General features: G+C 42.0%; 1 protein-coding gene across 1 annotated transcript in view; it reads left to right on the forward strand.

The window, feature by feature from the left end:
* Positions 1-15,005, forward strand: part of kirrel3l (kirre like nephrin family adhesion molecule 3, like) — a 42,961-nt gene that overhangs the window by 19,296 nt on the left and 8,660 nt on the right. Inside the window, exons 2-10 of the mRNA XM_079885007.1 lie at positions 6,114-6,266; positions 6,999-7,148; positions 9,057-9,214; positions 10,872-11,022; positions 11,488-11,593; positions 11,833-11,981; positions 12,523-12,650; positions 14,199-14,325; positions 14,655-14,755. Of these exons, the coding sequence (XP_079741133.1) occupies positions 6,114-6,266; positions 6,999-7,148; positions 9,057-9,214; positions 10,872-11,022; positions 11,488-11,593; positions 11,833-11,981; positions 12,523-12,650; positions 14,199-14,325; positions 14,655-14,755 (1,223 nt within the window). The remainder of the gene's footprint in view (positions 1-6,113; positions 6,267-6,998; positions 7,149-9,056; positions 9,215-10,871; positions 11,023-11,487; positions 11,594-11,832; positions 11,982-12,522; positions 12,651-14,198; positions 14,326-14,654; positions 14,756-15,005) is intronic.

Below are 15,005 nucleotides of genomic sequence, written 5' to 3' on the forward strand. Positions count from 1 at the left end.
CAAGATTTAGCTATCGGACTTCTTATGACGCAATCTGACAATGTGGTCATTGTTACCGCTGTTTTCAGGGCAAGATTAAGAAAAGTAATAGCACAACAATCCTCAACAAGGCACATGATTCGAGGAATCACTTTGCTTTGAATAAAATCATCTACAAAACGAATAAATGTAAATATAAATCATTCATGTCCATAGTCGGTTTAATACTTCAGGTTAGGGGCTTGTTCAATTCCCTAACCCTAAGTATGAAAAATTCTGCAAGCACCTTAGCAAGCACCACTAACAAGAGAATAAGACAGAGTGAGAAATAACTGCGGGGTGAGAAGCTTGATTATAGATTTCCTTCATTCCCTCTGAAAAGCATAGGCTTGTTTGAGTCCTCTTTTCTGTCAGAAGCTTGTTCTTCCCTTCTCCACCCCTGCTGGAAGCTCTTATGTCCTATTCTCAGTTTCTCTTGCCGCTGCAGACCCCCCATCATCCCCGTTTCACTCTCTCTGTCGACAGGCTGACTTGAACCCCTGCAATTTTCATGCTGATAAATAGAGAAAGGGCAGGGATAGGGAGTGTGCGAGCAAGGGACAGGGTGTCTGGAATGCGGAGAGAGGAGCAGAAACAGGCATGGAGAAGGCAAATCAACAATTTGTCACACCTTATGTAACTGTGAAAAGGGCCCTGCTCAGCATTGATGCCGGGGATCAGGCCTGGCTGACAGGAGAAAAGAGAGAGGGATGGAGGGAAAAGAGAAAGTGGGGGTTTACTAAAGGGATTGGAGGGGCTAGAAAAAGAGAGGGAAGGACAGAGGAAGAAGGTGTGATGGATGGATGAGCTGTATGGTCGTCCTGAAAAGGGTCTCGTACTGTGCCAGGATGCTTACAATAGACTGCAGACTGAATAAGAGGCTAGGAGGATTAAACCCCTGCAAACAGCTCTTAAAAAGCTGTTAGGCTGCAATTTAGACAGAAAACAACACTGAAAGTGAAAAAGGAAAGGGGGAGAAAGATGCGACTGGAATGTTAGGCAGTAGATAAGGTGCAGAAGATGAGACCAGGCAAATAGGAAGGCAAGAACGAAGGAGAAGAGAAAGGAATGAATTGTGGCAGGTTCTGAAACCGCAGAAACAAATACCAGTGGCCCTTGGCTCAGTTTGTTTGGACATTAGGTAGAGGAGACGGCTATGTTTACAAGGGAGACTTTTCGAGATGCAGCCTAGAGAATGTTACAGGGACTTTGGTTTAACACATCTTCACATCTGCGTAAACTATTTCACACACACGCACACAAACACACTCACCCTCCACAATGAGAATGAAACAATAGAGAGTCTACCCACACCAAACAAAAGGATAATTCCATGGTGCAGAATGGAGCTCAGCTCTTTCCAGCTTGGGTTTAGTGGCCTTATCTGAAGCAGGCACAATGGATCGCTCTTAGCCAGCCCTGTTTATTTCCAGCAAGTTACTTTTTCACACTAGTTTTCTCTTTTTCCTCTGCACTCATCCACGCCTTTACCTTTCTTTGTCTTGTATTCCAATCTGTCCTCTTGACAAGTCACGAGCACAATGCTTAAGGTGGTGTTTGTACTTAATAGAAGAGCAGGCTACGGTAAGGGTGAATTGAACATTTCAGTGATTTTTTTTGTTTGTTTTTTTGTGGCTTTTATATTATTTACAGGACAGGGAAATGGAATTAATTGGATTGAGATATAACATCTGTATTAAAATGTGTCTCACATGCATTTGTTGAATTATCTATCTATCTATCTATCTATCTATCTATCTATCTATAGATTTTTAGCATGATCATAAATCCATGTGATCTGCATTACCCTCCTGCAACATATTCACTGTTTATAATCAGGGTTGTCAGAACAAACAGTGAAGAGGTTGAGGGAGGGCTAAATATGGCTTGACATGGGATAAATATTCTGATTTATCTGCAACTGTGCCAGGGGCGAAACCAAGTGCCACACACACACGAACATAGACTTTCACTAATACCATCAAGACTCCCCGCTGTCCCTAGTGAGGGTAGACCAGAGAGGGATCATTGCTAACATCTGTTCGTCCGTTCGTCCCAGTGAGGCAGAGTGCATAGCTCTCTCCTCAGACACATCCTGGGCTCTAAAAACAGCCTGGAGAAACTAGGGGAGAGTGAGAGAAAAAAGCAAAGCTCTTTAATATGTCATGATCAAGTCAGGCACAGCTGCAGTTGCACTTAACATGTGACAAAAAAAGACAAAGTCACTGTGTCAAAGTAGCAACTAAATGTGAGCCACAATCCCCACAGTACGCCTGCCCTATTTACGCCACCACATGAACACACACTCCTCTCTGCTTCCATCCAGTGCCGTGAAATGATATTCCATTTTGAAAAAAATCCGGATTAAAGTGTATCAGGCCAAGTGTGTTATGACCTTGTTACTAGGGGAAGGGGGGACGCGTAAACACACAGGCACACACAGATGCCACACACTGTGGAGCAAATCACAACGTAGGTTTTAGAGACGGCTTTCTCTGTCTTATCCCACGCACCTCTTTATTTGTTATGGTACCTTGTAATGACATTGCACGAGCCAGACAGCCATGTTAATACCAAGCCTTTTGTCTGACCTGCTCATGTGAGTACCATATTTATTATCCTGTTTTATATTTTATATATTAACTTTTGTTAATGTAAAATCAGTTTTTGTTCTTTCCATGAGTGCATTCTAAGCAGGACCAGCTTAGAAATCCTCAAAAGGGTCCACCTATAAAAATGTTCAATTCTCTCCAACTATATTGCTTCTCTTCATCTCAACACCTCCTCCTTTTTATTCGTCTTTTCCTGCTTTCATCCCTCTCTTCTCTGTCAGGAATGAACTCATGTAATTAAGCCGCTAACATGCCGTTAAAGAATTGGCTAATTCAGCAAGGAGGAATTATTCCAATTTGAAATGACTCATTAACCAGATGTGATATTTTGTTGAGCTTCTCTTGGAGCAAGATTTGGAGAGCGCTGAATCACTCCCATGGTGTGAACTCATTTCGTTATATGTGTGGGTTTGTGTGTGTGAATGTCTACATGCATTGCAAGGGTAATAAATATGCTTTTGGTTTTGCTCATAAGGCCAAGTGCGTGCATTGATACAGGTGCATAACTTGTAAATGGGCCTGAATGCAAGCTGTGAATGTCTTGTGTGTGAGAGAGTGATTAAAGACATGCACAGAGGCACAACTCAGTAAGGGGTCTAAAGAGGAACTATTGAATGTACAAAAGCCCTTAAACATCGGCTCATCCTGATGAATTATCACCGCTCGTAAACATTTAGATGCTGGGGCAAGATTCTTTAATTGCAATCGATGTTCATCCAGTACCTGATGCAAAAAGGAGAATCCCAGAAGCACAACACAATTACAGTATCTGTAAAAAGACTCAATATCTCATAAAAGTGGCGCTCCAGGGATGGCAGAAGTATACAAAAAAAAGAGAACAATTCTATATGAACATACACTTAAAGTCTTGGCTTAGAAATACTGCCACTAATAATAATGTCAAGAAGAGTTTTGTTTTTGACAAAAGAGTCATATTTAGCACTTTTGATCTCATATTTAGCTCATTTAATCATGATGTAAAAAACTTGGTAGCTCTTTGGAAGAGACACCACTAGTTCTGAGCATTTGGTATCCTCCTCTCAGTAACAGTTCCCATGGGAATGGGAACTTGTGGGATACAGGGTGATATTAGGGTAGCAGGTGGCAGAGTCAGGCATGATGCATGTTTTTGAAATTTTGAAATGGCTATTTTGATTTGTGTTTTTACCTACTATTTAATGTGTCTGTCCAGTAAAAAGGTTGGCGCAGTACAAGAAAAAGACAAGGAAGTATACTTCCATTTTATTGCTATTTCTTTTCCTGTCCATCCTCAAGAGAAGAAAAGAGGACTGTCAGCACTAGTGGGAGAAAAAAGCAAGTTTGAAAATACCTGAAATCTGCACTGGCCTTTGCCTTGGAGGGAAAGAAAGCTTATGTTTTTGAGAGAGAATACTGGTGTGGGGTTGTGTAGGAGGTTAGGGGGTGGATGGTCTTTGCTGCACCCCTTGATGGAGTGGATAATTGAGTCTTGACCAAACTCTGTCAGCCAAGCTCGGAAGCCCCTTTTCAGCTCAAAGAAATGCAGTGAGAATGATGAAGTGAGAGAGAGAGAGAGAGAGAGAGTGAGAACAACAGAGAGTGAGAGAGGATGGAGGAGAAAGAAAATCCTGGGCTCCCTCAGGGGGGGAAAAGCCGCTATTGAAAAGCTATTAAACTTGCATTTAGCAGGATTGATTGGAAATGAAGAGGCCTATTAAAACCAAGGGACAAGGGGACAATAGTGTGTTTCTGGCCACCGTATGTTGCCCTCCTTTCACCATCTTGCTGGCCCCCCTGGGGTGGGGCCCCCTACCCTGTCTGTTTAAACACCCCTGGCCCAAAGAGAGAAGTTTCAGAGGGGTTTAGCACCAGCTGAATAGACCCCTCTTTATCCACCACTGGCACTCTATTCTCCTATTTAAACCACACAGAAATAAAAGGGCAAAGAAAAGGAAAGGCAGAAAAAATCGGGGGACGGTCCTTTTCTTTTTGAAGAACCAGTAACAGCCCTCCCCTTCTAAAACCTCCATCAAATTGTGCTCTTTCTTCCCTCGCCCTTTCTGAAATCTCATGTGAATGGATTAGTTACTTCTGGCTGGTTGCCATCTTTCTACTTTCAAGAGGGCTCATGATGCACCAGATCCAATCATAAAGCTCTTGCAATGGAGAAACACATAAATGTGTGTAAGAAGACCATGTGTGTATATAAAAGTGATTGGAATAGTGAGAGAGAGATGGATGTTTGTTGTTTAGTCTGGACACATTTATCTTGAGATCTTATATGCAAACCAGGCAGGAAAAACAGAGTAAAAAGTGTTTAAAAAGGAGAAAGAAAGATAGCAGCAAAGCCAAAATAGAGGGAAGGCAGTGCAGTGGCAGGTGCCTTTCTTAGCCCACGACGGATGGCTCTCATGGGACGCTGAAAGCTCCTTTGATTGTTTAACCAACAATTTTACTAAAAAACAGCACTTCCCCCACCCTGGGAAGAAGTAACAGATTCTCTGGCTCAACGGGGCATTGCTTTCCATGTCATTCTATGCAGGTTGCCATATGGGCATAGGAAAGAGTTAAATAAGTCATGACCAGCTGACGCCTAGACCCCTTGCCAAGTTCAGAATATCAAACTGTTGTAAAATGTGTTATGGACTGTGCCTTTTTCCTTCCAACCGGAAGATGATGCAATATTAGTCTTTTCTGCATCAATCAGTTGCCACTCACTGGGCTTGGTAAAAAAAAAAAAAAACCGAGCACAGTGTGTGACCAGTCGTGAAACTTCAATTAAAAGAGTGTGTTGGGTAGGCAAAATGGTTTTAGATCAGTGTAAAAGAGTAATATGTTCCCAGAGCCCAGTGCATGGGTACTGCAAGGAAAATTGTGTTTCATTGTGTAACTGGAAGAGTATTACCAGCTGCAGAGAGATGGTGAATGCGAGCTGGAATGGCTCTTGCTGATTCAGCGCTAATATACTATCGCACTAATGTGTTCTGTGCTTTCCCATCTCTCTCCCTGTGCAAAATCACTGACCTGAAAGTGGACTGGTTAGAGCAAAATGACAGATAGGCTTCAGCATTAGGAGGGAGAGTCTTACTGTAGTTTACCATGGTAATCCAACTAGCTACTGGTCTATTTCAGAGAGCCAGCCTTGCAGGCAGACTGATGCAAAGAAAGGTGTCACTTCTGCATTTAAAGAAAAACTCAATATGACTGGAAGAGAATAAATGCTATGGGCATGCCTTTTTAACCAAAAAAAGTTGCAAACAGGATGTGATAGATTGAAGCCCATCAGTGAATTTGTATACTGCTATGAAGTCTTAAGGATGCTTCAGTTTTACAATGTGTGATATAAATTTCATTAACAGCAGGGTCCACTAGGTGGCAGCACTCACATTTATGGTGTTTCTTTCAAGAACAAGTCAAAGAAGATAATGGAATATGGCGTGCTTATTATACATATTTTACAATATCAAACAACAACCAAAGTTTTTTTTTTTTTTTCTCCTGCAGTGTCTCAAGCAGCCTACTTCTCCCAGCAGCCCCAGGACCAAGTAGTTGTTGCTGGCCAATCAGTAACCTTGCCCTGTGTGATTGTGGGATATCGGGGCATGGTGCAGTGGACCAAAGATGGCCTGGCATTAGGTGGTGAACGAGACCTACCTGGTAAGAATTGTTCAAAAGCTAAACGAACAGTGAGGTTAAAAGTCATTCCATTTAATAGTGCTTTTCATCGAGTCACTTTTAAAAATTGAGTTGAAAGGAAAGGAAAAAAATGAAGTCAACGTAATTAATTTTCAAGGTGTTTCTAAATGGTGCACTGGTTTGTAATTAGCTAGAAACCCAGTTTCCTATATGTCAACCAAATTTAGAGCAAGTAGCAAGGCAGAAATGATGCTGTTCCCCCAGGAGATACACAATGCTTATTGAAGTCCATTTACCAAGGCTTAGTGTCCTCTTATCTTCATCTTTTTCAAAGGGCAGTATCCCTCCTCTGCAGTGAATGTGTGTTTGAGTAATGTCACAGCCTTACTTCCTAGGCTCTATTGAGTGAAGAAACGGGAAGGCAAACAAACACTGCGGCTAATGCAAACTAGCGTTTAATTTGTCTAATCATTTCAGCCGTCTGCTCGGGCTGAGGTGGAGAATCAATCACCGCTCATGTCACGCACTGACATTTAAAATGATTTCCCCAGCAGCTTTGAAATTAGCAACCTGGACAGTTAAGGCTATCTCTGTGTGCTATGCTGGCTGCATGAGCAAGGCATCTCACATGTTGCCGCTGACCAAGTGACACAAAGATGCTAATGCACAAAGAACTGGATCTCAAAACTAGCCCTACCTGTGATGGCAATATGTGTGGTGCATATCTCTAAAAGTGCTATTTGTGTGGACCAGGTTGGGTACGTTACTCTCTGGTGGGAGACCCGCTATCAGGTGAGCACAGCTTGGTGATCGATTCAGCTGAGCTAGGCGATGATGCAGTCTACGAGTGTCAAGCCACGCAGGCTGGGCTGCGATCACACAGAGCCAAACTGACGGTGCTGGGTAAGAACTGTGTGTGTGTGTGTGATATGAGTGAGTGTGATTGAGAGTAAGAAGAAACCACTGCAATATAACTCTTCTGCAACTGATTAAAAGCGGGGGGAATAGAGCATTCCTCATAGTCCCCAATTTCATTAACAGTATTTAAAATACTGCCTCAAATTCGTAACACTGCAAATTTCTCTGCTCCGCATAAACACTTCAGAGATCCCACCCCCATGCAATCGTAAGTCATTCCTTCATTTTTTATTCACAATTTTAAATCACGCCACAGCAGGACTCTTTTTTTTATCAAACCAAGTCAACATAAACCCTGAAAAAATGTCCCACCCCCTCCTCACTGTTTCTTTACCCCTCTCTCTGTAGCCTTCTGACACTTAACACAGTGAAGGGCCAAGGAAATGTGATTGCAGCAGTCACAAATGACTTGCGTGAATGGTTAAAAGTCAAAGTCTGCACAGTTAGCACATTCTACAGTGACTCACAGAATTCATCAACCACAGGGCTGCTTTTACATTAACGCAATATGATTGATCTACATACTCTCCGGCATTTAGCGACAGGGGTAGAGGGGGGAGACTGAGGGAGTGTGTGTGTGTGTGGTGTGTGTGTGTGTGTGTGTGTGTGGGGGGGGGGGGGGGTCACTGGGGATTTCAGCTCAGTGCTGCATTGCTGACACCTGGTGGCCCAACTTGGACAAAGCTGCATTGTATAGTATCTGAAAAACACAGATCTCCCCCACAGCATAAGTATATCATGGGCTATAAATATGGGACGTTAAAGAATTAGTGCTATGAGAATGATAAAGCCCAAGTTTGTTACTGCAAAATAACAAGAATTCTGTCTCTAATTGAACAGAGTTGGCACACCCACACAGACTCACCAAAGAAAAGTAGGGCTACAACAATAGCCTTTGTGCACACTGCCGATGTTTGGCGTGCTGTTTGAATTCCCAGACTAGAGTGTAGCAAATATGCCAGCTCCTGCATGAAGGGAAAGAGGTGTGTGTGTACGTATATGTGAGCGATCATGTGTGTACGTGCATGTAGGGGCATGTGGGGAAATCAATGCAGCCGGATGAGACCAAAGCAATCCAACAGAGTCAAAAAAGTCAACGGCAGGAGTGCAGTCGAGGGAATCCGCATGGAAATTAGAATCACCTCGCACACGGATTCCATTAGCGCTTGGGCAAGACCAGCGAAAAGACCTCTGACAATTCTGATACAAAAACAGAAATTGGTTCAGAGAAAAGGAGCAGGACAGACGGAAGAGTGTACCACAGAAAGATTCTTTTTTTTGCACGCGTTTCTGTGCGTACTGCGAGATGGACACCTTCATCAAAGGTGGCAGACACTATTTGCCTAAGGCTTGCACACAGGCATGCAAACAAATGAACAAATCAGTAATTCAGATGAAACGGGCCTGCAGCAGAGTGCCTGTAAATAGACTCATAATAGCAAATCTCAGCCATGTTAAAAGGGCATGAGTACTGTCTTAACCTTTTTCAGTGAGAGCCTATCTCTCTCAATCTCTCTGTCCATTTACCAGCCTGTTCTGTATAGGTCAAAGCAGCTAAATTAAATGCTTCAGCACTGCAGTCAGGAAGAGGTTAGGCTATGGATTTATACATGTTTAAAAATACACTACATTTTGAACAATCTTTGATAGAGTTGAATTGAACTGAATAGTCTACTGGTCTTTAGGACACTTAAAAGTGAATTTAACATTGTTATGTTTATTAACCATGTTGGTTGCCAGCAAAATATTAATTTCAAAAACATTCCAGCCCTAGTGTATATGGAATTTCCATATAAATATATCCACATGTGATGGCTTCAAATGGCAGGTGAAAGCAAGTATAATATGCCCTTCATGTTTTTTCTCCCAAATAATTTTTTTTTTTTTTCTCAGTGCCACCTTCAGATCCTGTAGTAGAAGGAGGGCCAGTTGTTCGACTGAAAGCTCACACCCCTCATAACCTGACATGCCGGGCATCTGGAGCCAAACCTGCCGCAGAAATAACATGGTACCGAGATGGAGAGATAATGCACGATGCCATCTACTCAAAGGTGAGGCTGTGGACACATCAGTCTTTACTGACAGGCATGACAGTCACTATGGCTGATTACAACTTAGGATATCTGTCTTGCCTCTTACCTGTCCTTCACATTAATTCTATCTCACAGTGCACAAGCAAAGTTGCGAAAACTCTCGAATTCAATCTCTGTATGTCTCATCCTCATCACCCCACCGCAAGCCGCCTCCTTTTGTGCCTCTATTTTCTCTCACTCTCGCTGTTGCTCTAATACTCGAGCATAACTGGAGCATGTCAAAGCTCAGACAGGCATAAGCGTTTGATACAGTTTCCGCTGAGAGAGAAAGAGCAAAGGAGGGAGAGAGAGAGAGAGAGAGAGAGAGAGAGAGAGAAAGGAAGAGGGTGGGAGAGGAGGGGAAATCAGCCACAACAATGCTGAAACACAATGGGAAGTGCGGTGGAGCATGAACCGGGTGCAACTGCGAAAGTGTCACATTTGTCATGCTCTCTGACCACGCTAAATGACACTAAATGACACGTTTAAAGGGAGAAAAGTGAGCAGTGAATCGAGGGAAGAGGAGGAAAGCAAGAGAGAAAGAAAGATAGATGAAACTCTGAAAGTAGATGAGGGAAAAATGAAAACGGTAGAAGCTTGTTTAAGAGTGTGGTAGAAAACTCAAAGCCATTTTGATTTAAGCTGGAGAAAAAAAAATGAAATGGAAAGCCACATGAAGACACAAAGAACAAAGTGAAGGAATGTGAAAAAGGTAGACAGAGCAGATGAGCAATAATAAAAGGACAGTGAGTGGAAGGCTGATGACAGGCGGCATCGTGACTCGATCTAGCGTGAAAATGCATTCAGCGTGTCGGAGGTTAAGCGTGTGACCTGCCATCGATTCGCCCCAGGCTCTCCAGGGAGCTGTCTTCCCATAATGCTCCTGGCCCAGTACAGCACTGTGTCTTTCCCCCCTCCAAACGTCCCAAATCTAAAACTCCGCCTCATCCTCCATTAAGGCTGTCTTGAAGTTTCATCGGGCAGCAATTAACCTAGACTGTGCACCTCTCCCTACTTAGGTGTATTGATTTAATGTATTGATTCACACAATAAATAGATTCCGAAGATGATGTGCACCAGGAAGAGCTGATAGACAGATCTTTGGGAAAACGAGCTAACGGCAGAATGGTCCCGGCAGCGTTGTAAAATACAAACGCACACCTGCCTCGCTAAACTGATGGCAGCTTTAATTTTCTGCAATGCTCAACCTACAGTGCTGGCACAGACTTGAGCTCAAATGGGATTACTGGCATCATGGGAATTCCTTATTAAATTAGGACTTGCATCAGGAAATATAGGACAATTAGATTAGGATTATCATGTCTGTGTGATTTTAACAGCGATAACAAGATGAGAGAAACAGCTGTGTTTTGTATCTGAAGTACACCGACCATTAGGGCGAAATAACATTTCAGTAGCCATGCTGTCTGTCAAATGCCTCTTCTTATTTCAATTCAAAGGCTGTCGCACGTAATAGAAATTACAGTTAGTTTTGTTAAGAGCTGCCATAAGACATTTTTTTCAGAACATTTCATTGATGCATTCTATTTTCAGAGAACTACAGCAATTTGTTCCACCAGTACTGATACGGTCTCAGTTTTTTAACTGTTTTCACACTGTATTACTGTCTTTTCAGACTTTGATGGAGGATGGAAAGAGAGAAACAGCGGTTAGCTTGCTACCCATGGTGCCTGAGGACAGCGATTCTGGACGTACCTACACCTGCAGGGTCCTAAACCCAGCCGCCCCTGCAGGTCGCCAAACTTCGGTTACCATCAATGTTCAGCGTGAGTATTATTTTTATATTCTTTTTTTTAAATAGTCTTGTCTGTGATGCAGAACGTGTGGTGCTTTAATTTTGCAGGTTGAGGCCACATGTTTTTTTTATTTGTATACTGAATACTTGAAAACAACAATGGCTACTTAGTGTTTTCTAAAGTGAAAAAGTTTAGTATGTAAAAAATGTTTTGTCACATTAAAAATATAATGGAGAGCAATATTTCAGAATAAGATTAGTGATTCTATAAGTGTGTGAATTGGTTTGAATATGTTTGCAAGGAACTGTGCAATTGTCTCTAGATTAGCAGGTTTTTTTATGGTAAAAAAATATGTGTAATTGGACGAGGAAATGGATTTTAAAAAAGGATTGTGACTTAGATTTACACACCTGGAGCTTGGCAGTAAAGTCATTGGGAAGGATTTGTAAAGCCTCTATTGCTGCAGTGAATCTAATCCTGCATGTTTCCTTCCAGATCCTCCGTCTGTGACTCTGTCTGTTCAGCCTCAGACGGTGATGGAGGGAGCAAAAGTGTTGTTCATCTGCTCTGCCTCTGCCAACCCTGAGATCACAGGTTACAGGTAAGCACATTTAATATCACAACAGACTCACTGCATAATACCAGATTATCCACTCCATCAGATTTGGGTTTGAGGGTAAACCCCAAATTGGATATAATTTACAGATCAAATGCTTTGTGCACAGTTGCTTCAGTGTTTGGTGTTAATAATAGTTTTCATTGTAAAGGTAGCAACATTACTAATAAGATTAATGGTGAATCTTATAAATGAATACATTTTCATCATCATGTTTCAAACAGATGGTCCAAAGGTGGGATTCCTATCTCAGAGGCCAATGGCGACAGCCTCGAGGTGACCGTAGATCACTCTTACTTCACAGACCCAGTTTCCTGCGAGGTGTCCAACTCAGTAGGAAGTACTAATGTCAGCACCTTGGTGGATGTACAATGTAAGTGCTTTTCTGCCAAAGAAAAAAAGAGCTCTATTGGTCAGCCTGCCTGTGTAATGACATTTAAATCTCTATTTATGTCTTTTTCCCCTCAAATTACAGAAAGCAATTAAAAAAAAGAAAGTATTTTAGAGATGTAGAGTTTGTTGTACTATAAGTAGCATTGTATTAAAAGTGCTAGATAAACTACCCACCTTTTTTTTTTTTTTTTTGGCCATGTATTTTGGTCTTCATGTGGATGTTTTAAACATGAAGTATCTGTTAAATAAGATATATTTTCTACCTTATTATACATTTTCATATACAAGAGGCAAACAATACACAGTCATATATTTTCCTTCAAAAATATAGAAACATACGTACCTCCCACAATCTCTTCTTGAAATGACCTTTATTTCCTACTTGTATTCTAGCATATTTCCCTTAATAAGACTGAAGATGAGAACAGTGTAATGGGCTTCATTCTTGTTTTGTGCACACAAAAACACACTGTAATGAAATGTACAAGAACACAATATGAATCCACATCTTTCATTTGCAGTTGGTCCCAGGTTGTTGACAGAACCAAAACCCCAGACAGTGGACATAGGGATGGATGCTGCTTTCACTTGTTCGTGGACGGGCAACCCTCCCCTCACTCTGGCCTGGACCAAACAAGGATCCAGTGTGGTATGGTGACCTCTTCTCTTCTTCTTTCTAAATATGGCATACCATCTGTTCAACAACTGCCACAGCAGTCCTGTTTGAATCATTCTACAAGTTTTAGATTTAATTTGATTTCTATTAGGATATGGAATGATTGGGTCGCAATGATTCAGAACACCTTTTGTTTTGTTTGACAATCCATTGTTTCTCCAGCCCAGTTTTTGTTTGATCCAGTACACATATTCCATCTCCATTTAGCACGTATTAACGTATAAAAAAGGTTCATTAAATTAACAAGTATATTAATGTTCAAGTCATATCTAATTGTTTATGGCACCAGAATCAACACCAGATTTCCCCCACCTCCAAAATCCCAATTTAACCCCTGTCTGTACAGAAAATATCAAATGATTTTCTGCTCAGAGCTGGATGGTTAATGGATGGCATTTCTGTTTACGGTGCATTTACAAGAATATGGCAAATGGATAAAATGATTGCTAGCCTAAAATGAAAGTTTAGCTCCAGAAGGGGTGTGAAATGCATCAGCCTATTCTGCTCTAAGTGTTTCTCTTCTGCTGCTTAATCAGATTTCATAAAGAGCCTGAGAAAGCAAACAAAAAGCGAGAGAGGAAGGAAAGAGAGAGTGGGAGGCTAAGGCTGAAAAGCCAGAAGGTTCTGATGAGGCAATCAGTTAATTTTGCCATGACTACATCCCTCCACCCTGCCCTTCCTGAGTATGGGCCGATCTGATCCACAAGTAGAGCGTTTACTTCATCGCCACAAGATATGGATTAATTGGCTAATTCGATGAGTGCCGGCGAATGAAAAATCGAGGCGAGTGCTAAACGGATTAATCACAGTTTGGCGGCGTCGAGAGGGGAAGGAGGGGAAGGGGAAGAGGGTGCTCTAATGATCAATGGCCTCTAACAAGTGACCACAGTGTGTGCACTAGAGGCGAAGGAGCACAAGTATCTGCTCACACTCCGGAAATTTTTGCACTGCCATTGTCGTAGGTTTAATTAGAGCAGTGGGTTGACTCAGAGGACCCAGGCTGGAGCGCTTTAGACAGTAATTAAGATTGCTGCAGACGAAATTACAGGCGGAGTCAATGCTTTCTCGTTGGTATTGGTGGCATTGGTCTTTCTCTTGTGTGAGCCACAAACTACAAAATGGATGACTGGTGCTAATGGGGCCATCTCTGAGGGCCATGGCTTATTCTGTCTGGAACAAAAAAATCATGCTGTGTGTCTACACAATCTTCCCAATCATCCTGGGGAAATATTGACATGCTGTAATGATTTTCATTCCACAACTTGCTAGAAAGATAAGACTTTAACAGGAAGTGAAAAACATCAATATTACAAACACATATAGACAGGCACTGTCATACAGATATTTGATAGAAAGTGTATAGTTATATTTGGTGTGTGGTAATCTGTTGGTATAAATTATTGACATGTGGTTTGTGGAAAGCTCTTACCTGATGTTTATATCTGTGGTCACTTGATGATAAATGTCTTGGTATAGCAACATATCTGAACACAGGCTATTCTTGTTAATTTTATTTAACAGGTGCTCAGCAATAGTAACACCCTGCAGCTGAAGGCAGTCACCCAAGAGGATTCTGGGACGTACACCTGCAAAGCCATCGTGCCACGAATTGGTGTGGCCGAGAGAGATGTAACTCTAACTGTCAATGGTAACCAAATGCTGTCTTTGTATTTCATTTGTTTGTTTTTTTCCTTCTCGTACTTTCCAGATTTTATCCATGATATGCTCTGTTCCAAAACCTTGAGTTGGATTCTTTTACTAGGGTTTGGAACAAAAGCTGTAATTTTTACTATTAATCAGTGAATTGCTTCCTTAATTTATGAGCTTTATATTTATGTGCATGACTCATGCAGTTAGTCTTGAGTGCACAAGGACCATCAGCTCTGTGTCTTCTTCTTCTCTTCTGCTTTCATTAGCACCCTTAGTAAGTACAATTTCTCTTCATCTCTGTTTCTCTTTCTCACACAAACACTACAGGCCCTCCCATCATCACGGCTGAGGCCACGCAGCAGGCCGTCAAGCATTCCAAGGGCAAACTGGAGTGTCTGGTGGGCAGCAGCCCTCCTCCTGACAAGATCGTAAGTATACTTTCTCCTATTTCTGTATGTGTGTGTTTGCTAGCTATCTGATGCTTAGTCTAGCCTTATTGCTGACAAGCTTGTTTGTGAGCCTCTCCCTTGAGCAGGTGCTTTCTGTGTGTGCACATCACACGCTCAAGCTCCCTTCCCCGCTGCTTCCACCAATATCTTCTCTTTCCTTGCTCCTGTTTCTCTTTCCCTGTCTTTCCATATCTGACACCCACACAAATATACACTTGCGGAGCTACAC

This window comes from Squalius cephalus (assembly GCF_949319135.1).
Source record: "Squalius cephalus genome assembly, chromosome: 11".
In the NCBI taxonomy this organism is placed as follows: Eukaryota; Metazoa; Chordata; class Actinopteri; order Cypriniformes; family Leuciscidae; genus Squalius; species Squalius cephalus.